General features: G+C 41.0%; 1 protein-coding gene across 1 annotated transcript in view; it reads left to right on the forward strand.

Moving 5' to 3' along the window:
* Positions 1-685: 685 nt before the first annotated feature.
* The window catches only part of mboat1 (membrane bound O-acyltransferase domain containing 1), a 34,802-nt gene continuing 8,597 nt past the window's right edge, over positions 686-26,890 (forward strand). The window contains exons 1-10 of the mRNA XM_081389417.1: positions 686-800; positions 6,057-6,202; positions 6,826-6,903; positions 12,688-12,783; positions 14,132-14,187; positions 14,310-14,364; positions 15,020-15,200; positions 15,583-15,775; positions 18,926-19,029; positions 19,148-19,212. Of these exons, the coding sequence (XP_081245543.1) occupies positions 702-800; positions 6,057-6,202; positions 6,826-6,903; positions 12,688-12,783; positions 14,132-14,187; positions 14,310-14,364; positions 15,020-15,200; positions 15,583-15,775; positions 18,926-19,029; positions 19,148-19,212 (1,073 nt within the window). The 5' untranslated portion in view covers positions 686-701. The remainder of the gene's footprint in view (positions 801-6,056; positions 6,203-6,825; positions 6,904-12,687; positions 12,784-14,131; positions 14,188-14,309; positions 14,365-15,019; positions 15,201-15,582; positions 15,776-18,925; positions 19,030-19,147; positions 19,213-26,890) is intronic.

The following is a 26,890-nucleotide window of genomic DNA, read 5'->3' on the forward strand; positions in this document are numbered from 1 at the left end:
GAGTCGATCCCATTTGATTCATTTGGATTTTGAGACTTTATTTCGGTGGTTTAGCCTTGCAGGATACACACACACACACACACACACACACACACACACACACACACACACACACGCACACACACACACACTTACACACTCACTTTCACACACACACACACACACACACACACACACACACACACACACACACACACACACACACACACACACACACACACACACACACACACACAGCAGGAAGGGTGTGGTACCATGGTAACAATGTTTATCAATGAGGGTTGACGGAGTTTGGAATCAGAGAAAAGCCTCACCTTAAAGACACACACACACACACACACACACACACACACACACACACACACACCCATAGATCAGTCACACACACACACACACACACACACACACCCATAGATCAGTCACACACACACACACACACACACACACACACACACACACACACACACAGTCATACACACACACACCATGGATCAGTCTCACACACACCCAGCTGACTGACAGCTCCAGCCCCGCCCTCAGTCAGCTTCAGCACACGCAACCTCACACAGTCTGAGCTCGGGTGTTCTTCATGCTGGAGCTCTGAAACACGATCCTCTCACCCGGGATGTTTGGCGACGCGAGGTCGATGTGTGTGAGGTGATACTGGGACACTGGGATACTGGGATACACTGATCTACACCATGAAGAATGAGGAGGAGAACACGGACATCGCGTTCAGAACCACCGGCTGCTCCTGGCTGAGTCCCGTCAGCGATCGGGTCGGCGTTCCTCTGGACCAGGTAAAGCCGGCAGAACTCGGAACACACACAGCTACTGACGTCACTTTAACATCCCGGGTTATGAAGTAAACAAGCATTAAAGTGGTCTTTGCCAGACCAGTAACAAGTAGTATATAAACTTGTATCTCTTATAACTATCAAAAAAACGATATTCGCAGTGTATAGAAGAACTTTTGTATAGAAGAATGTTTTCTCTCTCTCTCTCTATCCATTACTAACACATTCTGGAGGAAATGACACATATTTTTAAAGCAAAAAATATGAATCGTTCAATAGAACTGCTCATTGATGACCTATTGAAGTTCACACGCTACTGTATCAGTGGCGAGCGGTGACTGTAGCCGGGTGTGCTGCGTGCGCATGCGCAGAGAGCTTTGTTGCTTACTCATCATGACACATAGCAACACAGCTAAAGTTTCATATTTAATATATGATTATATTTGACCTTTAATTGAAAGTATTCTACATTCAACTGTTGATGCCTTCACATGCAACCGTTAAAGCAGTTGAGTTGTGTTTGATTTGAGTCATAGACAAAATATGCTGTAGGTGTAATTCCGCTAGGTGGCGCTAATGTCACAGAAACGACATGCATCATTGTAGGAAAAATACATTTTATGGCTGCGTTCCAGTCCAAAATTGTCATGCCCTTCACTCGCTAACTTCCCTCCGTCTCGTTCTATGTCTGAATGGAAGAGTCTATTGGTTAGTATTGATTAAGCTGGTTCAGCACTATTGGTTAGTATTGGTTAGGCTGGTTCAGCACTATTGGTTAGTATTGGTTAAGCGTTAAGCTGGTTCAGCACTATTGGTTAGTATTGGTTAGGCTGGTTCAGCACTATTGGTTAGTATTGGTTAAGCGTTAAGATGGTTCAGCACTATTGGTTAGTATTGGTTAGGTTGTTTCAAACTCTCTTGGTTAGTATTGGTTAAGCTCTTTCAGCACTATTGGTTAGTATTGGTTAGGCTGGTTCAGCACTATTGGTTAGTATTGGTTAAGCATTAAGCTGGTTCAGCACTATTGGTTAGCATTGGTTAGGCTGGTTCAGCACTATTGGTTAGTATTGGTTAAGTGTTAAGCTGGTTCAGCACTATTGGTTAGTATTGGTTAGGCTGGTTCAGCACTATTGGTTAGTATTGGTTAAGTGTTAAGCTGGTTCAGCACTATTGGTTAGGTTGTTTCAAACTATATTGGTTAGTATTGGTTAAGCTGGTTCAGCACTATTGGTTAGTATTGTTTAAGCTGGTTCAGCACTATTGGTTTGTATTGGTTAGGCTGGTTCAGCACTATTGGTTAGTATTGGTTAAGTGTTAAGCTGGTTCAGCACTATTGGTTAGTATTGGTTAGGCTGGTTCAGCACTATTGGTTAGTATTGGTTAAGCGTTAAGCTGGTTCGGCACTATTGGTTAGTATTGGTTAGATTGTTTCAATTTCTCTTGGTTAGTATTGGTTAAGCTGGTTCAGCACTATTGGTTAGTATTGGTTAGGCTGGTTCAGCACTATTGGTTAGTATTGGTTAAGTGTTAAGCTGGTTCAGCACTATTGGTTAGTATTGGTTAGGTTCTTTCAAACTATATTGGTTAGTATTGGTTAAGCTGGTTCAGCACTATTGGTTAGTATTGTTTAAGCTGGTTCAGCACTATTGGTTTGTATTGGTTAGGCTGGTTCAGCACTATTGGTTAGTATTGGTTAAGCGTTAAGCTGGTTCAGCACTATTGGTTAGTATTGGTTAGGCTGGTTCAGCACTATTGGTTAGTACTGTTTAAGCTGGTTCAGCACTATTGGTTTGAATTGGTTAGGTTGGTTCAGCACTATTGGTTAGTATTGGTTAAGCGTTAAGCTGGTTCAGCACTATTGGTTAGTATTGGTTAGGCTGGTTCAGCACTATTGGTTAGTACTGTTTAAGCTGGTTCAGCACTATTGGTTAGTATTGGTTAGGCAGGTTCAGCACTATTGGTTAGTATTGGTTAAGCGTTAAGCTGGTTCAGCACTATTGGTTAGTATTGGTTAGGCTGGTTCAGCACTATTGGTTAGTATTGGTTAAGCATTAAGCTGGTTCAGCACTATTGGTTAGTATTGGTTAGGTTGTTTCAAACTCTATTGGTTAGTATTGGTTAAGCTGGTTCAGCACTATTGGTTAGTATTGGTTAAGCATTAAGCTGGTTCAGCACTATTGGTTAGTATTGGTTAGGTTGTTTCAAACTCTATTGGTTAGTATTGGTTAGGCTGGTTCAGCACTATTGGTTAGTATTGGTTAAGCATTAAGCTGGTTCAGCACTATTGGTTAGTATTGGTTAGGTTGTTTCAAACTCTATTGGTTAGTATTGGTTAAGCGTTCAGCTGGTTCAGCACTTTTGGTTAGTATTGGTTAAGCTGGTTCAGCACTATTGGTTAGTATTGGTTAAGCTGCTTCAGCACTATTGGTTAGGCAAGGCAAGTTTATTTATGTAGCACATTTCACACACAATGGTAATTCAAAATGCTTTACATAGAAGGAATTAAATTAATCAAAATAATTACAACAGATGCAAAGGAATTAAAAATAGCATGCACAAGAAATCAAAATAACAAAAGTTGAGAATAAAAATGTATTTAAAATATATTAAAACACTTTAGAATTATAGAATTATAGTATCCATATCTGGTGATGGCAGCGGTGGGACATTAAGGGATATTCCTTTAAAGGGATATCTTTTTTTTTTTTTTTCTCTCTCTCTCTCTCTCTCTCTCTCTCTCTCTCTCTCTCTCTCTCTCTCTCTCTCTCTCTCTCTCTCTCTCTCTCCTTCTCTCTCTCTCTCTCCCTTTTTCTCTTCACTCTCATGGGGTTTTTGCACACCGATTCACTGCCTGCCCAATATGGCTTCAGTTCCCCCTATTAGTGTGCGTAAAAACAACACAGCTTGGCTCCTGCGTGATGAAACTGCAAAGTATACTCCAGAATGTCCATTTACTGGTCCAATCCAATTTGGGTCACAATTTTATTTTCCTCAGGATCGTTCCTAATGCATCCCTGACCGTCCAACCCTATTTCTATTTCTATTTCTATTTCTATTTCTATTTCTATTTCTATTTCTATTTCTATTTCGTTGTATTTAACTAATAGCTCAATCCCTAAGTGCCTGAAGCACTAGGTTTGGGGCACTCATGTCTGAATGGAAGAGTCGGAGAGCTTCGGTTCATGAGACACTAGTAGCTTACTAGTGTCTTCCCTACCCTTAATGGAGTGCAGTCTCCACCTCACGGTCTGCCTCTGTGACTTCCAGTGTCGTTCCATTAGTTCAGGCACTGCTGGTTAGTAGTGGTTAGGCTGGTTCAGGCAGTGTTTTTGCATAGGGTAACCAGAGACAGAGGTATCTATTTAAAGGGATACTCCATCATCAGTTACTCACCCTCATGCCATTCCAGATGTGTCTGACTTTCTTTCGTCAGATGAACACAAATGAAGGCTTCTTAGAATGATAACCCATTTCTGTTGACATCAAGCGTGACGTATGCAGGCATATGACAGCTGTCCGGAAACGATCGTTTATTGTGCCTTTCAAAAGTGTTCATATTCCTTAAAAATAACGTTTTAATATTATTATTATTATTCTACTGTGCACTAGTAATATATTTCTGTTATAATTTCTTCAAGTTTAACTGAACTTGTAATTTGACGGGTTGCCCTTTGAGATTCTGTGTGTAGGTGTGTTCACCCCATGCTTGAAACACTCTGTGAAGTCATAACACTTATGACGTTCCTGGAAACCAGACTCAGTCTCAGTTCTCCTCTGGCCAACGAACCAACAGTGTGTGATTATGATTCAGGCAGCATTACAGGTCAGAGGTCAGACTGGATCAGAACATTCCAAATATTATCCAGTTCATCTGGTTGAAGATCATCACGCTGGTGTGGAGACGAGTTTGAGGAGGATCAGTGTTTCATGCCATTTCGATGATCTAGTTCACAGACATTTACATTTACATTTAGTCATTTACGCTTTTGTCCAAAGCGACTTATAATTTAGGACTAAATTAAGCGAGTCATCGTGAAGAGGCAAAAACAACACAAGAAGTGCTCAACATACGAAGTTCAGGCATTGTTCAGAGTAGCATAAGCCTGATAAGCGAGGATTTAAAGGAAAAGGAAAGAATTTTTTTTTATGAGGTCAAGTGCTCATGGAAGAGAAGGGTTTTCAGCTGTCTGAACATTGTCAGGGATTCTGCGTTCCGGATGAGGGCGGGGAGATCGTTCTGTGATGGAACCACGAGACGTCGCTCGTTGACCGATCGTAGGCTTCTGGTAGACGTCGCTCGTTGACCGATCGTAGGCTTCTGGTAGACGTCGCTCGTTGACCGATCGTAGGCTTCTGGTAGACGTCGCTCGTTGACCGATCGTAGGCTTCTGGTAGACGTCGCTCGTTGACCGATCGTAGGCTTCTGGTAGGGATGTAGGCTCGTAGGAGTGAGTGAAAGTAGGAGGGAGCTGAGCCTGTGACAGATCTGTAAGCAAGCGTCAATGCCTTGAACTTGATGCGAGCAGCGAGAGGTAGCCAGTGCAGAGAGATGAACAGTGGAGTGACGTGGGCCCTCTTGGGCTCGTTGAAGACAAGGCGAGCTGCAGCATTCTGGATCATCTGTAGAGGTTTAGTTGCACATGATGGAAGTCCGGCCAGAAGAGCATTACAGTAGTCAAGCCTAGAAATGACCAGGGCCTGGACGAGAAGTTGTGTTGCATGCTCAGTTAGGAAAGGCCTGATCTTCCTGATGTTGTGCAGTGCAAACCTGCATGATCGAGCTGTCTTTGAGATGTGATCTGTGAAGGTCAGCTGGTCATCCAGTATCACTCCAAGATTTCTGTCTGACCTTGATGGGGTGATTGATGATGACTCTAGCTGGATAGTGAAGTCGTGTTCTAGAGACGGATCGGCAGAGGACGAGAAGCTCAGTCTTTGCCAGGTTGAGCTGCAGGTGATGAAGTAAAATAAGTCAAATACTTACAGACAATAAGTATTTTAATATTTTAATAAATAAAGTTGTCACAAATCTGTTTTTTGCTTCGACATTATAGGGTGTGGAGTGTAGATTGATGTGGGGGAAAAAGGAATTAGGAATAGCATAAGGCTTGCAACATACCTTAATGTAAAAGAAAAATGAAGGGATGTGAAAACAAGGCACTGAAGCAGTGAAGAGAGACTGTGCTTGTGACGAGCAGACCGTAAGGGTGAAGAAAACAGAGCATATGAACCATTTTGAGCTGTTTCTCACTTCTTCAGGTGAACTTCATCGCCTGCCAGGTGTTTGGGCTAGCGGTTGCGTTCTGGTTCCGGCTCGCTCTCGGCCCGCGGCGAGTCTCCGCTGAGGTTCGGCATGCGGTCGCTGTCGTGTTCGGCTCTGCGCTCCTCGTCTTTTGCTTCGGCTGGTAAGACTTTTCTGTGGGAAACTGGCGTTTTATGACATGATTAGTGATGTGTGGTATTTTCACACTTTACCTTGTCTGCACACTCATTTCATTATTAAATGTAAAACCCTTACAAAATATTTATCCATCCATCCATCCACTATCTATCCATCCATCATCCATCCATCCATCCATCCATCCATCCATCCATCCACTTTCTATCCATCCATCATCCATCCATCCATCCATCTATCCATCCATCCATCCATCATCCATCCACTATCTATCCACTATCTATTCACTATCTATCCATCCATCCATCGACTATCTATCCATCCATCCATCCATCCATCCATCCATCCATCCATCCACTATCTATCCATCCATCATCCATCCATCCATCCATCCATCCACTATCTATCCATCCATCCATCCATCCATCATCCATCCACTATCTATCCACTCTCTATTCACTATCTATCCATCCATCCATCGACTATCTATCCATCCATCCATCCATCCATCCATCCATCCGTCTGTCTGTCTGTCTGTCTGTCTGTCTGTCTGTCTGTCTGTCATGTGTGTACTTGTACTTGTGTAAGTGAGCTGATGTGTCCTGTGATGGCATGTTCTCGCTGTGACAGGTATGCTGTGCTTGTCTTCCTCCTGGTCTTGGCTTGTTATGGTATAATGATCACAGCCAGTGTCCACAATCTTCACAGGTGAGCAGCAAATACGCTTTCTGCCTCAGAACTGCTTTATCACAGTTTGTCTCAGTCACTTTGGTGCATTTCTCTAATCATCCTTAATGTTTGCAAAGAAGTATGTGCATTCTCAAAACAGCACCACACATTGGATTACCTGCAAAAGCCTGTAACTTACTCAAAATCTTTAGTTCATCTCTCACAAGTAAGTATTTATGTCAGTGAACATATCAGTGCCATCAGAATGAAAAGTCCTTGTGTCATTGTTCACAAACAAGATAGTCAAAATGCTGAGTCATGTTGTCAGTAAAACACTGCACTCTGTGAGTATTACCTGATGTAGACTATGGCAACAGTTTGGAGGACAGTCACTGTGCTGAAGTGTACATGCGCTTCTTCTGTATGCCATATATCCATTTCAAAAGTACAAATGTACACACTACTGTACGTGAGTTATTGATTGAAAGAGACTGGATATGATTCACAGTTACTCTTTTACTAGTGGGGTGACAAAAAAAAACATTACAATATTATTGTGCTATAGAAAAGAAAAAGAAATAGGGGCACAAAGGTGAAAATACAGCATGTAATTCTGAATGAGGAATCGCAGTGCAGTCTGTCTACACCTCTTCACGGGCCACAGATTCTCATCTAATTCATGGCACATTTACAAAAAGTCTAATAAAACCATGTAGAAAATATGCCGGACAGTTTATGAAAACTAGATCAACCATTTTGCATTTGATAACTTATACGATGAACTAATGACTAGATGTTTTGAGGAGTAAGACCATAGCACAGAGAACTATTTAATACATGTTGAGCAACATGGCATTAGCAACTGATAATGTAGGAAACCGCAGACTATTGTACATAATCAATTGCATGAATGTACCAAAGCAATCGCAACTTGTTCAAAAGAATGAGAAACTGCTTTTATGATGTGCAGAGACTAGATGATGTGGAGCTTGAACAAGTAGTTTTGAGAATTTCATTTCTGATCTGAGAAATGCACCAAAGCGACTGAGAAAAACTGTAATCCTGGCCGAAAACTGAAACCACATACTGGAAATGATTGTTTTAATTTACTTTCTTTAGTATAAATTAATCATTCTAAATATTGTATCCTTTAAGTGTTTACACTTGTTCTTATTTAAAGGCAGGGTAGTTGATTTGTTCCAGAAACATTTTCTGTTATGCCGGTTGAGAGTCTCTTCCCATCCTGATAGCAATCAATAAGTGAAGTGGTCTAGTGTTCATCCAGCCGGTTGTTATCTCTAAACCCGACAGGGTGATCAGGATCAGGCCTTCATCAGCCTGAAGGGGTTTATTCTGAGATCACACACACAGACACACACACACACACACACACACTTGAAGTAGTTTATTCTGAGATAACAACTGGCTGGATGTACATTATCACACTTATTACACGGACACTTGCCACATGAGTAAATAATTAGACACGAAATATCGACTTGAGTCTAAATATGTTATTCGCTCTTTAAACGCAAAGCTTCCGCGGAGAGAGCAGTTTCAGCGGCGAGATCAAACTAGACGGACATTCAAGAGATACGGTATACAGTCACTTATTACACAGCATTTCAACACATGAATAATTATGGAGATTAGAGATATTTATTTCGGATTAAACTGTTTTAAAATCGTACCTGTTTGTATCTTATAATCCAACAGTGTACTAAACAATAGTCGCAATGGCAGCATTTGGTTTGTGTGAAACAAGAGAGAGAGAGTCCACGATACTGGATGGCATAATTAAATAACTGTACACAAAATATTGATTTGACTGAGTTTTAAATTAATATTTTATTAGCTCACCAAAAGCAAAACTTCCATGAAGAAAAAAAACGTTCCTAGCGAGTGCATAGCGCTGCTGACTTCAGTGACCCGGATGAGCCTGTTCTTGTTCTCAGCGGCTGTTACCTGGGAATGATATACCACTGGATGGAGCGACTGACCAATCAGAATCAAGTATTCCACAGAGCCCTGTAATAAATGTTTATATATCTATATATATATCGTCTGTGCAAGGTGTAGGACCATAAAATGTACGTCCAATCATTGAATTCGGTGTGAATGCAGTAATAAGATGTTCTACCAGACTGTCAGCATATGTGCTTCCATTCCTCCACACACCTGCTCTTGCAGACACACACGTCATTCCTCCACACACCTGCTCTCGCAGACACACACGTCATTCCTCCACACACCTGCTCTCGCAGACACACACGTCATTCCTCCACACACCTGCTCTCGCAGACACACACGTCATTCCTCCACACACCTGCTCTCGCAGACACACACGTCATCAGCGCTTCAAGCGATGCAGAGTTAGACTGACGTCAGTCTCCGAGCACCGAAACAGCACCTACGGTTCCTCCTGAACCAACACAACCAGTTTATGCTGCGTTTACTCCATAACTACTGTAGTTTTGAAGAAATGGAAACCAGTGATGTACTCGAAATATACTTGAATTTATTCTTTTCAATGGCAACACTATCAACAGCGAAATGAATCTGCAGCAGTCAGGTGACACAGCTCAGAGCTCTGTAAGATACTTGTGTTCATTGTGTTATTGTAATGTGATGTGCTTCAATACATAAGGTAGTCTAACGCTGTCTCTCGTCTCGTGACTGTACTCTGCTGTGCGCGTTCATGTGATTTGGATGAGGCGTGGCTTTGGAGGAGCCGTGGCTTTGTAGGAGGCGTGGCTTTGTAGGAGGCGTGGCTTTGTAGGAGGAGTGGCTTTGGAGGAGGAGTGTGCTTTGGAGGAGGAGTGTGCTTTGGAGGAGGAGTAGTGGCTTTAGAGGAGGCGTGGCTTTGGAGGAGGTGTGGCTTTGGAGGAGGAGTGTGTTTTGGAGGAGCCGTGGCTTTGTAGGAGGCGTGGCTTTGTAGGAGGAGTGGCTTTGGAGGAGGAGTGTGCTTTGGAGGAGGAGTAGTTGCTTTAGAGGAGGCGTGCTTTGGAGGAGGAGTGGCTTTGGAGGAGGAGTAGTGGCTTTAGAGGAGGCGTGGCTTTGGAGGAGGAGTGTGCTTTGGAGGAGGCGTGGCTTTGTAGGAGGCGTGGCTTTGTAGGAGGAGTGTGCTTTGGAGGAGGAGTAGTGGCTTTAGAGGAGGCGTGGCTTTGGAGGAGGAGTGTGCTTTGGAGGAGGCGTGGCTTTGTAGGAGGCGTGGCTTTGTAGGAGGAGTGTGCTTTGGAGGAGGAGTGGCTTTGGAGGAGGAGTGGCTTTGGAGGAGGAGTGTGCTTTGGAGGAGGAGTGGCTTTGGAGGAGGAGTGTGCTTTGGAGGAGGCGTGGCTTTGGAGGAGGAGTAGTGGCTTTAGAGGAGGCGTGGCTTTGGAGGAGGAGGCGTGGCTTTGGAGGAGGAGTGTGCTTTGGAGGAGGAGTGTGCTTTGGAGGAGGAGTGTGCTTTGGAGGAGGCGTGGCTTTGTAGGAGGAGTGGAATTTTTCTAGAATAAACTAGAATAATTTGTCCACTTGGTAACATGTAAACTGTGAAAAGAAGAGGGCCCAAGACAGAACCTTGAGGTACACCAGAACTGATAGATTTGGTGGAAGATGTGTGCTTCTGGAATACCCGTATTTTCCGCACTATAAGGCGCACCGGATTATGAGGCGCACCTTCAATGAATGGCCTATTTTAGAACTGTTTTCATATATAGGGCGTTCCGGATTATAAGGCGCATAGTCAGAACAGAAGATACTGCAGTCAAATGTTTGACTGGGTTTGCGTTATGCAGTGGTCACCAACCTTTTCAAGCCTAAGATCACATCCAAAGTCCTAATGTAAACCAAGATCTACCACTTGCAAAAAATTATGAAAAAACAAGTGGCTGAGATATAAAATCTTGTTTATACTTGACGCATCCGCATGAGCGCGAAGGTAATAAAAAAACTAATATCCGTCTGCTCGGGCAGATTCGGCTCAAAGTCGTGCATCTTTGGATGCGGAGGCGCGCGCGCGGCAAAAATGACATCATTGTAAAGCCCTGTTAACGGTGCGTGTCCACTGGCGCGTTGCGAGCGGAGCGGAGCGAGCGTTTTCAATTCATTCCTATGGAAGTTGAGCTTCACGCTCGCGCAGTGCATTTTGGGATTGCCAGCGGACCGGAGAAAGCGTTGAGAGCGACCGAGAGCGTCAAAAAGGTTGGGCAGTTTTTGACTTTATGCAAATATCAAGCGAAAAACGCGGTCGGCAGCCAATTGCTGTGAGGTTCGGGATGTGACGTCTGTTTTGAGAGTTTAAAAATATGCTAATTGTGCCGGAGTTTATGCTGGATTTAGTGCGTAAATCATTTTGTTTACAAATTAGACGCTTTGAAGTTGTTATATATGTTAAAGATTTTATTTTGGATGTGTTCATTGTGATTATATTGGCTGGGTTAATAAAAGTTTATAAAATTGAAAGGATATCTTTGCTTGGTGCATTTAGAAACAAAGCTTGTCTATTTCCAAATGTAATCGCGTGCATCGCTGATGATTATACTGTGTGTGTGTTGAAAAAAACTAAACACACTCGCAACAGACACACCCCAAAGCGGAGACGTTACAGCGTTGCCAGCGGCACTGAGCGGACTTTTGCCGCTGTAGTGGACACGTACCGTTATACTCGACGCAGCCGCAAGATCGCGAGGCGCGCGCGGCAAAAATGACGTCATTGCGGAGTGGGCGGTCTCGCGCGTTGGGTTCGCAAGACCCAATTTCGCCTGGCGGTGTGCACGGCACTTTTTGTAACAACGCGCGCGGCGCCGCATCCGAAGATGAACGACTTCGAGCCGAATCTGGCCGAGCTCGAACTTCTCACCACACCAGCCCCCAGTTCTCAAATGAGTTGCTTGCATTTAAAAAATGAGCATACAATAGCATAAAAAGTATTTTTAATGAACATAAAGGTCCATGTTTAATACAAATGTTCACGAAACTTAATGAAATGTTTAGTGAAATTAGAAAATATGAAGGAGATCGTTAATTTAGTTATGTTGTATACACATTCTAATATCCATATATTTTGTTTTATTGTCACGAGTAATAATCTCAGGGTTTACTGGGTTTTACACGATTATTTTTGTAGTGTGGTATTGGTGGTGGTGTCCTAAAATAAACATTGTCACGTGTGTATAGCTTCTTCTTCTAACCGCTGATTCCAGGTGGTTTAGAGGACAATTACTCGAGTCGCCCCCTATCGTTTCAAAGAATAGTACAACGGCGAGCGCGTCAAGTATAAAAGCCTCGTCCGTTTCGGGAGGTGCGCGCGCAGTCTGCGGAGACTCACGCTCCGGTGCCAGGCGAAAGTATAAACAAGGCTTGTCAGCGGTTAACAACAAGTCAGCGGTTGTTTTACAGACATTAATATAAGGCGCCAGATCCATATATAAGGCGCTCCGGATTATAAGGCGCACTGTCGTTTTTTGAAAAAATTAAAGGCTTTTAAGTGCGCCTTATAGTGCGGAAAATACGGTACAACAAACTGTTGGGTCCCTGTCAAAAAAAAGGAGAACCAGTCAAAGGCTATACTACTAATTCCAATATATATGTACAGTTTTTAGTAAAGCCAAGAAATGCTTGATCGGTCCTGAGATCGTCTCGAGACATCCCTAATTATGACATTAAAATTGTGCAAAATTAAGTCCATGAATAATAAATCAGTGGTCAGAACTGTCCAATACTAATGGTGTAAATTCAGTTGATCCTTTACCAGTCTGTGTAAATAAGTTCAGCATGCTCACACACTTCTCAGAAGAGTTTTTCAAAACTTTAGCACTGAATTAGGTGTTCTCATTACAGATATACCCTGATTGCCTCGCTCGGATACCTCACGCTGTGCCAAGTGAGCAGAGTCTTCATATTCGACTATGGGATCCTGTCCACAGATTTCTCAGGGTAAGGACATTTTTATTATATGTGTTTGTGTTATTTTGATCAGTAGCAGATGAGTAGCAGCAAAGATGGACATTCTGGACCTTCTGCAGTGTGAATGCTCTCACCTGTAAACATGGGCGCCGAAAACACACGCCGGTTTCACACTAGATGCCAAACGCTCAGATTTCTGTGATGTGCCACTCCCCGAGGCTCCACTTAGTTTCTTACATACCAGTTTAGTCAGTTTTCCTTTGCTGAGGTTTAGTACACACCCTTGGATAAACAAGAGGAGAGATAACATGCTGTCTGTCTGTCAGTGCCTCGGTCATGTCTCTTTTTCTCTTTAAATGTAATTGTAACCAAGTCCCTTGTGTAGACGAGGAGGAGGCAGGAACTGGCTGACGTTCAACGTAAATTGAATGACAAAATAAAACGTAGAAAGAAAACAAAACTGCTGCATATGAGCATAAAGGAACCAGCAGCATAAAGTCCTGATGTCTTCCCCTCTCCTCTCCACTGATGAACACATACAGCCCACCATATTCTTTATTACATTGATATTTAATATATTCAATTATATGTATTTGTTTTATTGACCAGTATCGCTAAAAACGTTACAGACTACTCTTTCCTCTGAGTAAAATCACACAGCTGAGGTCGACACACACAAAGACCAGTGTCACATTTAGAGGTTGAAGTATCTACGCTTAGCAATATTATTTCTTTTGAACTGGATTACACAGAAGTCTAATTGGCTGTAATAGTTTCCTCTAGAGATAAACAGGCATCTCTCCACTCACTGCAGACTAACACCTGCTAGTACACACAGGCTACAGGTTTGATTTTGACGTTGTTGTGGACAGAAAACAGACTGTGCTCGGCCTGTGCATGTTGAGTTGTCTTATGTCTGTGGAGAAAAACCCGATTCATGTAAAAGAAATCCCTGAACTCAGTTTTTAGTGGTTTATTTTCACTCACGTTACTGTATTCCTTCACTCAAAGAACTGAATCAGTCAGGGGTGCGTTTCCCAAAACCATAGTTGCTAACCTGTTAGCAACTTACTTGGTTGGCAATGGGAAATCGCATTGCTAACTTAGTTAGCAACTATGGTTTTGGGAAACGCACCCAGAGCGGTTACTGAATCTGAATCACTGCAAATGATCACTACTTTCAGTCTTTCCCTGTGTAACTGCTGACTGTAGTGTGGATCTGTGAGCCTCGCTGTGAACACTATACATGAGCCTGTACGCTAACTGAAGGAAACTAACTACTCTGCCTATGTAGACCTACAGTATATAAACTCTCTTCATAATAAATGTGGGGTCTTTCTTCATTAGTATTATTTACTTTGTCTCCTCTTGTTTTCAGGCCTTTGATGATAATAACACAGAAGGTCACTACTCTTGCCTTTCAGGTGCATGATGGTGAGAAATCATTGGTGCAATCTTTTGTGAATTTGTTGCTATAAATTGTCATGTCACTGACATCTTAGAAAATAATTCAGTTGATAATTTCAGAAAACATGTCTCGTGTCTTCGTGTTTCAGGGATGAGTCGAAAGCAAGAGGAACTTAGAGACGATCAGAGACGTCTGGCAGTACAGTATGACTTTTTCATCCTCAGCAGTTTCTAAATCTTACTGGGAATAATCTGTGCTAAAATCTACAAATATTTGATGGTTACTCATGGCAGAAATAGCGGAACGTCCTGGACATAAAGACAGTGCCTTCCGAAAGTCATCAGTCTACACTCCATTCCCCATAATGACACCGCAAAAACTATTTGTGATAAGTTTACAAATTTATAAAAAAGGGGAAAAAAGAAAAATCACATTCAGACTCATAACTCAGGACTTATGATCACGTTTGACAGCGATTACAACCTATTTCGACGTGATCAAATGGAAAAAAATTAAGGGCTGAATACTTTTGCAAGCCACTGTAACCCTTCAGTAACCTAAATTGAAACTTCATTAACAAATTAAACTTCAAATGTAAATTCAATATCAGCTTGCAAAATGGTTTAAAATAATAATAATAATAAACAGGAAATAAAGACAGAAAGGCAAATATGAACCAAAGGTCATCCTACTTGCATTTGTTTTGGGAATAGCAGCTTCACCCCTCAGAATCAGATCATGTTTGTGACTACAACAGGGATCAGTCAGTGTAAAAACAAAAGCTTTTTCAGGGAACACTCCTGTTGTTGAGATAAGTCATGTTCTTCTCCACTCACCGCATGTTTTCTCCATCTACAGCTCACGCCCGTCTCTGTTGGAGTATCTGAGCTACAATATAAATTTCCTGAGTATCTTGGTGGGCCCTTGCAGTCTCTATAAAGACTACATTGAGTTCATCAAGGGCCAGCGTGTGAAAAGAGTCAGAGACAGCAGTTCACAGCAGATCGACTGGGAGACAGTGCCTGAGCCGTCGCCTGTGGTGAGACAGATTCATACAAACATTGCTTCAGAAATACAGCTGTTCACACAGGACTCAGACGAACACACAGAATAAGGGTGATCAGTTCATTAAGAACAGCATGGATTAGGCTTGTATGTGTGTGCGCAGGGCAGTGAACATGTAAAGGAAAACTTCACCCAACAATGAAACTCATTGCCCATTCCTCAATATACATTTACATGTGTGCTTTGTTTAATTTTTGTCATGTTTATTTGGTGTAATAATGTTGTGAGGATCAAATAATCAATGCTTGGAAAGTTTTAGGGTGATTAAACACTGCCAGGTTGTCTTGCACATTTCCCAGGACACTTCTTGAGTGTTATTCTGTCTTCTGAGATGAATTCCTGCTGTTCTTCTACAGAGGACTGTGATTAAAAAGCTTCTCGTGTGCGTCTGCTGTCTTCTCTGGTTCTTCATCATCACCAAAGCGTTCCCCATAACGTACAACGTGGACCCACAGTTCGTCAGCGACGCCCCTTTCGTGACCAGATTGGCCTACGCGTTAATCTCCATCCAGGCTGCCAGACCCAAGTTCTACTTCGCATGGACCCTCGGTAAGCAGAAACCTGAGACCGTGTGATTGGCTGAGAGCAGAACGTGTTATGAGTCGACGTTTAAGAACATACTGTTATTTATTGTCATGTATTGTTGGCAGAAAGACATGGGTCTGTTCCAGAATATACAGCCAAATGGCTGATACCAGGGGTCCTATACTGCCCTACAAAGGCAAAAGACCCTAAGTCGCTAGAGTGTGGAACTGAGAAAAATGACTTTAAAGATTTTTAGTTGTCCCGCTTAATTAATTATAGGTAGGACACTGGAAATTTGCCAAATAGATGTTTTAGTAATGGAAATTATATACATAAAAAAATCTTGAGCTCAAACTTGACTTTTGACCACTATTTTAAAGTTACTGTACTCTGCCTTTGTATTGTCAGCAAAAAGTGAGAGGTCATACCAAGGCAAAAGGCAGTAACTTCCACATTATCAATATTTAGTTGCTGATCACCATTAACAAAATCATTATAGTACACACATGTATAAAATCTAGTGATCATGGCATTTATTTTGTATGATTTACAATTATTTATAGCCATCTACTTATTGCTATCCTGTGCTTTGGTTGCATTCTGATGGCATTATTAATACATTTGACATGACAAAATACCTCCTATTAGTCCAGCGTTGACTCGACCGCGTTTAGGGCGGGGCTGAAGGCGAAGTTTTGGCACTCTGCCAGCTAGTTTGCGAGCTTTAATTCATGGATGTATTCATCTGATACGGCAATGTGTAACGTTTTTCTGTCAACTCTGCATAATCCTTCGCGATCGTAATCACACGTTTGTCGATGGAGCAGACCATACTAAATGTTCTGACCGCTCTGAGGACATCAGAAGTTAGAGCGACTGATGGCAGCTGTACAAAGTACACAGTGACAGGATACACCGTAATTTTAATTTTAATGGACATTAAAACAAAGGCAGATAACCTTACAATCTGGTAGGTAGCATTATTTGATTGAACACCGGCACCGTAACTTCATATTGACGCGCGGCTAAACAAAGGCAGAGCACCGTAACTCGTAATTTGAGCGTTCCAAAACAAAGCCAAAGAGCGGTAACTGATGTTACGGTGTTCTGCCTTGGTTTCTCATGGGCTTTTGGAAGTTACTGTTAAGACAAATCATTATTTTCTCGAAAAATAAACGGAATTGATTCAAGATACTTATCCACATGATAAAGAAGGTCTTGAATGTGCCAAAAATATAAATAACTCATTTTCGACCAAAAACGAAGTTACGGTCTTTTGCCTTTGCACGGCAGTATAGTCGTAGAGCACAATGTCACGTCATTTTAAATAAAATAAATAAAAACTCATGTAATAAAGATGAAGCCTGTAATTTCTGCATCACTAGCATCACAAAATGGAATTACAAAACTAATGACAGGTTTTCCCTGGTTTTCTGTCATTGGTCGGACAAACAAATGATAGTTCAATCTAGAGGTCGACCGATTCATCGGTTTTGCCGATTAATCGGCACCGATAGTTGATTGGTGGAACTATCGTTATCGGCAAAAATACATACCGATAGTTTTTCCTGGTTGCGTCCGTTGCTGGAGCGGCTGAGAAGCGCGCGCTGTCATTCATTACACAGTAAGAGAGAGCTGAGAAGGCTCTGCTGGCATCATGCCGTACAAGAGCGGCCTCTAGAGGTGTAATACAAACTATCACTGATGCCTCGTGTTGTTTATTTCGACACGTGATGCTGCGTGCTGCGCTGAGAGCACACGCTGCGTGGAGAGCGCTGATATCAGATGCGCGTTTAAAGCACCGACAGCTAAAAGGTCTGTATACACAGTACATTTTGTCATATCATTATAAAGTGATTAATTTGTTGACTAAATGCTGCATTAGTAGAGAAAGAACAGCACAACAGTATGTTTGTTTGCCTTCGAGGCTGAAAGGACGCTAACATTAGTAGTACCTCAAGCTGTTAAAACACTGACAAAAATAAACGTAAGTCCGACCCGAATGTTTAATGTCACAATTGTTACCTCTATTTGCATTAGTTTATATCCAGCTGGTCACTTTTATGCATTTAATATGCAGAGAAGTTGCATATTTAAAGCTAGAGATGTAAGATAGCAAACTGATATGTTCATACAGCCGACAGAAACTTAAACAAATCAGAAAAGCATTAGATTTCGGTTATTTTTTCATCATCACTTTAATACATGTTTTGTTATTTTGATTAGATAATCATCAAGTGTTTATAAAATAGAAGCAAAAGTGTGAGACTATACATTTAATATTTATGTCATTTCAATGATCTGGCATTGTAGATATTTAAGCATGACTGTTTGGATTTATATGAAATGATAACACTTACAATAAAATTCCATATGTAACATTAACTAAGGTTAATCATTTCTGTATAAGGATTGTTCATTATTTGTTAATTAACATGTACTAATAAATTTTTAAATTAAGGTTTTTATTTGTTACCATAGTTAATGCACTATCAAACTAACATGAATGATCATGGTGCAATTGTATTGCTAAAATATTATACAGATCAAATTTTGTTACTTTTTATTCATTAAGTTGGCTTGAAAAAGAACAGTATAACAGTTACATTTTAAATGTAACTGGTTTTATTTGTTTATTTAGAGTATTACTTTTTGTTTCAGTTTGAATGGATGTCTTTTATTGACTTCAATATTTATTCATATTATATATTTATTTCATTTAGCATGTTTTCATGGTTCAATACAGTTTTATTATTTTTATAATAAAGTTCAGCACTGTTTTACTTGGAGTGTTATGTTTGTTTTTATCCAGTATCAATTTTAAAAACTATCGGTTGATTAATCGGTTATCGGCAGGTATGGCCCAACCTAGCTATCGTTATCGGTAAAATCCACTATCGGTCGACCTCTAGTTCAATCCAAACCCACGGCATCAGCTGAGGATGTTCAAACAGGTTGTTTACACATATTAAGCTAGGTTAGGAGATAATGTGAGTCATAGTGTAGAGCATAACTGTATGCTATTAAGGATAATCATTTAAATGATATTTTGAAAAAATAGTCTCTTGCTTACAAATCCACTAATGAACGATTGGAAATGTGTTAGTGTGTCCTTACATGATATCTAAAAGGCCTAGCGCTGTACAGTAAATGCATGTTGTTTCCCACTTCCAGCGGATGCGGTCCACAATGCGGCGGGGTTCGGAGTCAGTGGTGTGAACGCGAGAGGAGAAGTGTCCTGGGACCTCGTCTCCAACGTTCACATCTGGGAGATTGAGGTTTGTTCACTACTTTTGAACAGGCCATGCAAACAGTGTATTCACTACTGCCTTGTATAATGCCACAGAAGGACTGTGGATCTCTCAATTATAAAGCAAATCTTTTCTCTGTTTGCAGACAGCAACAAGTTTTAAATCATTTATCGACAACTGGAATATACAGACTGCTCTTTGGCTAAAACGGTTAGTTTTAAATGTTATATTTATATATTAGTCAACTGATCTGTTGCTATTGCATCAGCATTTAAGAATTCAAATTTGATATGTTTACAAAGATCCTTCTATTATCCATTGAATCCCACAATAATATTTAAAATATAAGTAAGCTTAATATACATAGAATCATCATTTATTGGGTACTTTCAGTTGGGAGGGGGCTGTCCCGATCCCTAACCCCTAAATTTTAACTTGTGAAAATGATATTGAAATGTTTTTTTTTTGTTTGTTTTTTTCTGTTTTTTTCCATTGTTTTTTTTTTTGTTTGTTTTAAATATCTTTTTGATTTCTTTTAAAAAGTGAAGTAAAAAAAAAAAAAAACATTTATTTAATATTTTATTTTTAAATCATGAAACTTTATGTAAAAAAAAAATATTCTTTTTTTTTTTTTTTTTTTTTTTTAATAATCATCTTTGAACTAGGCTCTCAAGTGTCTAAAATTGTCACTACCGAAACAGTCACTACTGAAACATGTGGTGAAGTTTTGGTTGTGACTTCATGTTTACTGGAAATACTAGTAAGGTTAGGTATACCCTAACCCATACTGGAATTCCTGGAAAAGGCGAGACAGCACCCAACAGGCCGATTATGGGTGGATTGCTCAATCACTCCGACCTTAAGAGCACATAGATTCTGGCGAGCTGAGGGAGGGTGACTGGCTGCTGCAACAACACTGCCTTGAAGAGATGCTACCCTTTTCTTTTGCTGCTGGTCATCACCACTATGCTAGATGGATCACTTGGCATTTACATGGAATGCAGCACCTTCCTTCCATTGCAAAAGATGACCTTCTTGCCGGAAGTCATGTGTGCCGCCATTCAGATGGTGCACCTGCAGTGAGTGCCGATGTGTTTGGGGAGCAGACATACATCAGGCAAGGGAAGGGAGCAGGGGGCATGAAGGGTATTTCAACCAACCCTGAGCAGGTTGCAGTTTGGATCCAATCATTTGGCATATGTTCACATCTCTGTCAGTCATTGGATGACATGTACAGTGATACAGTAGCATCAGAGAAGACTGTGTCCAACAGACACAAAGAGGAGGGTGAAGCACGACGGGAGTTGGATGTTGAGGACCGCTCTAAAATTGTGAGGATGCTGTGGGAAAACACAAATCCACTCATGACAGAGAGCACTTTGCTCTACCACATCATAAATGGACAGGTGGCTGATGAAAAAGTGAATGTGCAAGATGCGCTAAAGATTGGCCAGGCTATGTGTGAAAAGTTTTCTTCATCACTTCCGGAGGCATTTCATGCACCCATCTCTAACAAGGTAGTGACTATGAAGTTCCAGAAAAAGGGAATGAAGGTCAGTGGGAAGGTTGTTTGTGACCTTGAGTCATTATTTGCTCGACTGTTGGTGGTGGGAGGCCAGAAAAAAAATGGAGCTCTCTTCCCTCTTCAAATATGAGCTTAGCCCAGTCCCCTTGTTGTCCCCATTGATGACAATGGATGCCTTCGAAAGGGCAATAAGTCAGTGCTTGTCCATCAGCTCGGAATTCCATTCCAATCCCCAGTCACCAGATGTTGTCATTGTGGATGCATCCCAGCTCATTTATCACGTGGTTTGGCCATCGTCTGGCACAGGTGCAGATCTTGCAGCCAGCATGGGACGTCGGCTTAACTGTTACGACACCCAAACATTTGTCATCTTTGTCAGATATTTGCAGGTGTCTGCCAAGGGCCATGAGAGACATAGAAGAGCAGGAGAGAGCTACAAGAGTACAAGCTCTCATTGACTACACCTCTACCTAGTCGAGACAAAGTCTTGAAAAACAAGCACAACAAACAAAGGCTGAGCGAACCCCTGTGCACTTTCAATGAAGGAAGTAAGATCATGATGGTCAGTAAAGCTGACAGCATTGACACTCATGATGATATATCACTTATATCTTACATGTTAGATGCTGTCAGACATGGGACTTCAACTGTTCACATTCTCAGTGATGACACAGATGTCTTTGTGCTTGTGGTTTATTGGTGTTGGAAGGCTGGTAACACTACTAACCTACAGATGGAAAAGTGGAATGGCACTGTTCTCAGCATAAATGCAACTGCAGAGAATCTGGGTGACCAATGTGGTTCCATTCTGGCCATGCATGCTCTTCTGGGATGTGATACCACCTCATATCCTGTCGGGAAGGGGAAGATGTCTGCACTCAAGGCCATGAGAGTCGTACCTGGTTAGCTTTTCCACTGTGTTGGAGAGGCAGAAGCCACAGATTTACAGACCACAAAAGCAACGAGGGCTTTCTTTCCCGGCTCTGTACCGGAATGCAGCCTGGTATGAAATTTACTGAAATCGCAAAAGGCCTCCAGCACTGAAGGCACTACCTCCTACAGAGCGCAATATGCACCTTCATGGAAGACGTGCCCACCTACAGACTAGCCTGATCCACCGGCTGTGGATATCACCTTGTTGGGATGGGACAAGAAGATGGGCCTGAAGGAAGGAGAGGAACTGATTATGCCCACCCAGGATTCAAGTCCATTTGCTCCTCCTGCTTTGTTAGATGTTGTCAGCTGTGGTTGCAAAGCCGGGTTGAAACCTTGCACATCAGCAAAGAGCAGCTGTGCAGCTGGTAGCCAGTGTGTGCCTTGTGTGGTGTGGAGGTGAGGCCCTCTTGGTTAGCCTTGCATCTGGCGGACTGACCCGGGTTGCCCAGACTCAGTTCTAACTCTTGCATCTGGCGGAGTTTTAACTGGGTCCTCGTTGGAACTTGTGACTTGCGGACCAACCTGGGCAGCCCTTCTGCCATTCGGGCATTGCCCTAGCGACTTGCGTGGCCTGTCTTGTATGGCATCTATATAGTGTATATTTGTTAATAGTTTGTTGATCACTCATGGTGATGGGCTTAGGTCATGTCATCTCACTGGGTGTCTTAATGGGCTACCTCATTAATATGTATCGTAAAATTGCAGGATCCAAGTTATGTCAAACACACACATTGCTTTTTCCTCCAGAAATGCATAACATTCAGCCTAACAAAGATTAATCGTTTATCCAAAAAGCAATTTTGAATCTTCAAAAGTGTCAGGAGGGGATTCAGCCTCACTACACCCTGAAAACAGGGCATCAATATTCACAAGCGCACTCATGATTCTGAAATGTAAGATTATTTTGTTTACCATAAAAATAACCTAAAATTATGCCTGAAAGTAATCAAAATTTGCCTAAATAAATCAAATTATGTACTAAAATTAGCTCTTTGAAATCTGAAAATGCCAGAAATTAAATCAGCATCCTCTAAAACCTCTAAAACCACTCGCATATTGTAAAAATTGGCCATACAGTGCAAAATATATGGTCAAAATGGACGATTAAGATAATAATGCTAATTATGCAAATTTCTCAATATATGCAAATTAGCATCCGGCAGCTTCTGTATGCTGGGGACCCATACTTCACATTTCTGCATTACAACTTTGGTGTACTCAACATTTCCGGGTTCACCTAGTTGGCTACTAGACAAATTTTTTTGAGTGTTATTCAATAAAATTGAATAAAATTGGCTAGACTAACAAATAAACAAGCGTCACCTGAACAAAATATTCCGTTACAGTTTAGTAGTAATGATTTCATGAATTTTTTCTTTGAGAAAATAGAAAACATCAGATCCACAATTGTAAACGTTCAATCTTCAATCGCGCCTTATAATTCAGCCTCGATTATCACCCCGCAAGAACAATTACAGTGCTTTACAACTATAGAACAAAAAGAGTTAAATAAATTTATCATTTCCTCTAAAACAACAACATGTTTATTAGATCCCATACCAACTAAACTATTGAAAGAAGTGTTACCTATAGTGGAAGAGCCTCTCCTCAATATTATTAACTCGTCTTTATCTTTAGGTCATGTTCCAAGAACATTTAAATTGGCAGTTATAAAACCTCTCATTAAGAAACCACAATTAGATCCGAATAATCTAGCAAATTATAGACCCATTTCAAATCTTCCTTTTATGTCCAAAATATTAGAAAAAGTTGTGTCTGCCCAACTGGGCTCTTTCTTGCAAGAAAATGACACCTATGAAAAGTTTCATAGCACTGAAACTGCGCTCGTTAAAATCACAAATGATTTACTCTTAGCTTCTGACCAAGGCTGTATCTCAATACTAGTTTTACTTGATCTTAGTGCTGCGTTCGATACTATAGATCATACAATACTCTTAGATCGGCTACAAAACTATACCGGTGTTCAAGGACAAGCATTAAGCTGGTTCAGATCATACCTATCTGACCGCTACCATTTTTTCTATTTAAACGGAGAAAAATCGATCATAACTCCAGTAAACTATGGAGTGCCGCAGGGATCTGTGTTAGGCCCTCTATTATTCTCAATATATATGCTGCCACTTGGAAATATTATAAGGAAACATGGAATTAGTTTCCATTGTTATGCTGATGACACTCAACTATATATTTCATCACGGCCGGATGAAAACGCTAAATTATCCAAATTGACAGAGTGTGTTAAAGATATAAAAGATTGGATGACGCACAATTTTCTTTTATTAAATCCAGATAAGACAGAGGTACTACTTATCGGTTCAAAAAACCGCCCACAAAACCTCTTACAATACAACTTTAACATAGTAGGGTGTCCTGTTACTTTATCCTCTACAGTAAAAGACCTGGGTGTTATATTAGATTGTAACTTGTCTTTTGAAAATCATATTTCATATGTTACAAAAACAGCCTTTTTTCACCTTAGAAATATTGCTAAATTACGTAACATGCTATCTGTTTCTGATGCAGAAAAGCTAGTTCATGCATTCATGACCTCGAGACTAGATTACTGTAATGCTTTATTAGCTGGTTGTCCTGCATCCTCAATAAACAAGCTACAGTTAGTCCAAAATGCCGCCGCTAGAGTTCTTACTAGATCAAGAAAGTTTGACCATATAACACCAATTTTATCATCACTACATTGGTTACCTATAAAGTTCCGTATTAATTACAAGGTATTGCTACTGACTTATAAAGCCCTAAACGGCTTAGCTCCAGTTTATTTAACGGATCTTCTATCGCCCTATAATCCATCGCGCTCTTTAAGATCACTAAATTCGAGGCTTCTGGTCATACCTAGGATATCCAGATCCACCAAAGGAGGGAGAGCATTTTCACATTTAGCACCAAAACTCTGGAATAGCCTTCCTGATACTGTTCGTTGCTCAGACTCGCTCTCCCAGTTTAAAACTAGATTAAAGACGCATCTCTTCAGCCAGGCATTCATATAATACTTTAATCTTACAGTTAAATCCGGTCTCTACTTCATAAACGCCAGAGGAGAACTGGCCCCCGACTGAGCCTGGGTTCTCCCAAGGTTTTTTTTTCTCCATTAGGTCACCTAATGGAGTTTTTCGGTTCCTTGCCGGTTCCTTGCCACTGTTGCCTTTGGCTTGCTCAGTTGGGGATGCTTAAATTGATTAATCGATTCACCAGTGCTATTGATCTGCATTACCAAACGTGGATGTTTTACACCAGAAACAAACACTGATGTACTATTTTATTTAATACTGTGAAGCTGCTTTGATACAATCTGTATTGTGAAAAGCGCTATATAAATAAAGTCGACTTGACTTGACTTAAAATTTAGTTTTTGTGTGTACAACTGTTCAGAACTGTGCTAGTTAACCCTGCGCTGATTAGCATCTTTGAGCTAGGCTCAGAAGTATCTAAAATTGTCACTACCGAAACAGTTATGACCGAAACATGTCATCATTGTTGACAAAAGTGAACACATACTCATTTTTTGGGGGAAATAAACACAATTTTTGTACAGTTATGCAAATCATTAGTATCTTAGTATGTTTTAGTTATGTTTTAGTATGTGAGTTAAAATTTTGTAATGTGATGTGGTCGCAAAACATTACTGTCACAGTGTCAGTACCGGAAATGTGCCGTCACGACCGAAACATGGATGTTCTGTCTAAAATAAAGTATATTGAATTATCAACTAAGTGTTTGGTTCAAACTACTGAATCCTCAACTTTGAAATCAGTATGATTAACTTAATGGCTTTTACAAATGTAGCGCCCCCTACCTCCTTTTCTAAAGGTTCAGTAAAGGACAGCACCAGGTTCAATAAACTAGTGCCTAAGAGATGTTGTATTACAAGGCCCCTCTGATGTCACTGAAATAAATACTTTTCTTTTTGAAATTTACTCAGAATAAATCTATGCTCACACAAGTTCACTGGTTAAGAATAAACTCTGTTGAATAAAGAAAACACTTGAAATAGAAAAATGTACAGGATTTAATTAAAGTAGAATTATAGAGTAAGAAATAGCTTACATTCAAATTTGCTAAATATTACTCAATCAAGTTAATCTCAAGTTTGGTATACAGTAATTTAACCAGAAAAAGGGGAATATCACCTGTGACAGATATGCTAAATTGACCTCTGTGTCAAATACACCTCGAGTTAGTTGAGCGAATTAACACCCTTGAAATTACATGTATAGAATAATTCACTTTGTGTTTCAAAATACTACTCTGAACACTCACATTTTTTAAGCGCGCTGAATAACACTATATGAACTGATATTAAACACTGTGGGCCCACACACACACAGATAACACACACTCTCACAACCCCCCCCCCCGGAGCAGGCCTGAATCGTGGCTTGAGTGCGTAGTGGCCGTGGAAACTGAAACTGGCCTCTTCACTCTCCTGAGCACAAACAAAGAAAAGCAAACAAGGGTATCACTGAATCACTGTAGGAACTGTGAAATGATAGCGAAGCACCGTGGAAGGCCTCCTCCTGCAGATCCTCGTCCTGCGCTGTCCCTGGCGGCCGATGTAGATCACACTCCAACGCAGCCAGAGGAACCCCAGACCTCACGGTGATCTGGGGTGCTGTCTGGTCTCCCTCGGGTCAATTACAGGATGAATTCACGAAGATTTCAGTCCAATTGTCCTTTTTTTTTTAAGTTATATTTGACGATAACTTTACTAACAGTCTATCTCAGCGCTATTTACGGCTAATCACGTAACCGCAGTAACGGAAAAACAATGTACACTCCAAATAGTCCATGAGCCAGGGGGGTTGATCGGTATCATCGGGGGGACAATCATTGTTTTTTGGCAAGGTATACACCCCTAGTACTAGAGAAATCACTAAAGCAGTGCAGCGGTGGTAGCGAAATCACTTTTTTCAGCTCATGAAATTACTAAATTCCGTTTTTGAAATCTGGTGTATATCTGGTTTAGGCTCATGCTAGGGATATTGTCAGTATTCTATAATATGGTGCTTGGTATCGTTGGAAAGGGGACCTTTTAGGCTTTCATTTAAGCCCAGTACTGAACCTGTCTGACAAACACAGAGGTCACATGTCTTCTTTAAACCAGAAATAACACACATTTTTCACAATTTCCGCCTAAATTGTATGCTTTCTTTTATCCCTGTGGCATGAAAGAACACCACGGACACAAAACTCAACAACTTCAATACTCAAGGCACTCTGATGACTCAGAAAATGTACAATATACCCATACTATTTATTTGTGAGAGCCTTAAATTAGACTTGTGCAGCCAGTACAAGTCTTCAAAATAGAATAGAGCCAATAGAATGGACAAATAGAATACCCTATTAGTCCAGAGCCAAATGGCCTATTTATTCATGTACAGTTGTAAT

The sequence above is a fragment of the Scardinius erythrophthalmus genome (genome assembly GCF_964197995.2).
Source record: "Scardinius erythrophthalmus genome assembly, chromosome: 16".
In the NCBI taxonomy this organism is placed as follows: domain Eukaryota; kingdom Metazoa; phylum Chordata; class Actinopteri; order Cypriniformes; family Leuciscidae; genus Scardinius; species Scardinius erythrophthalmus.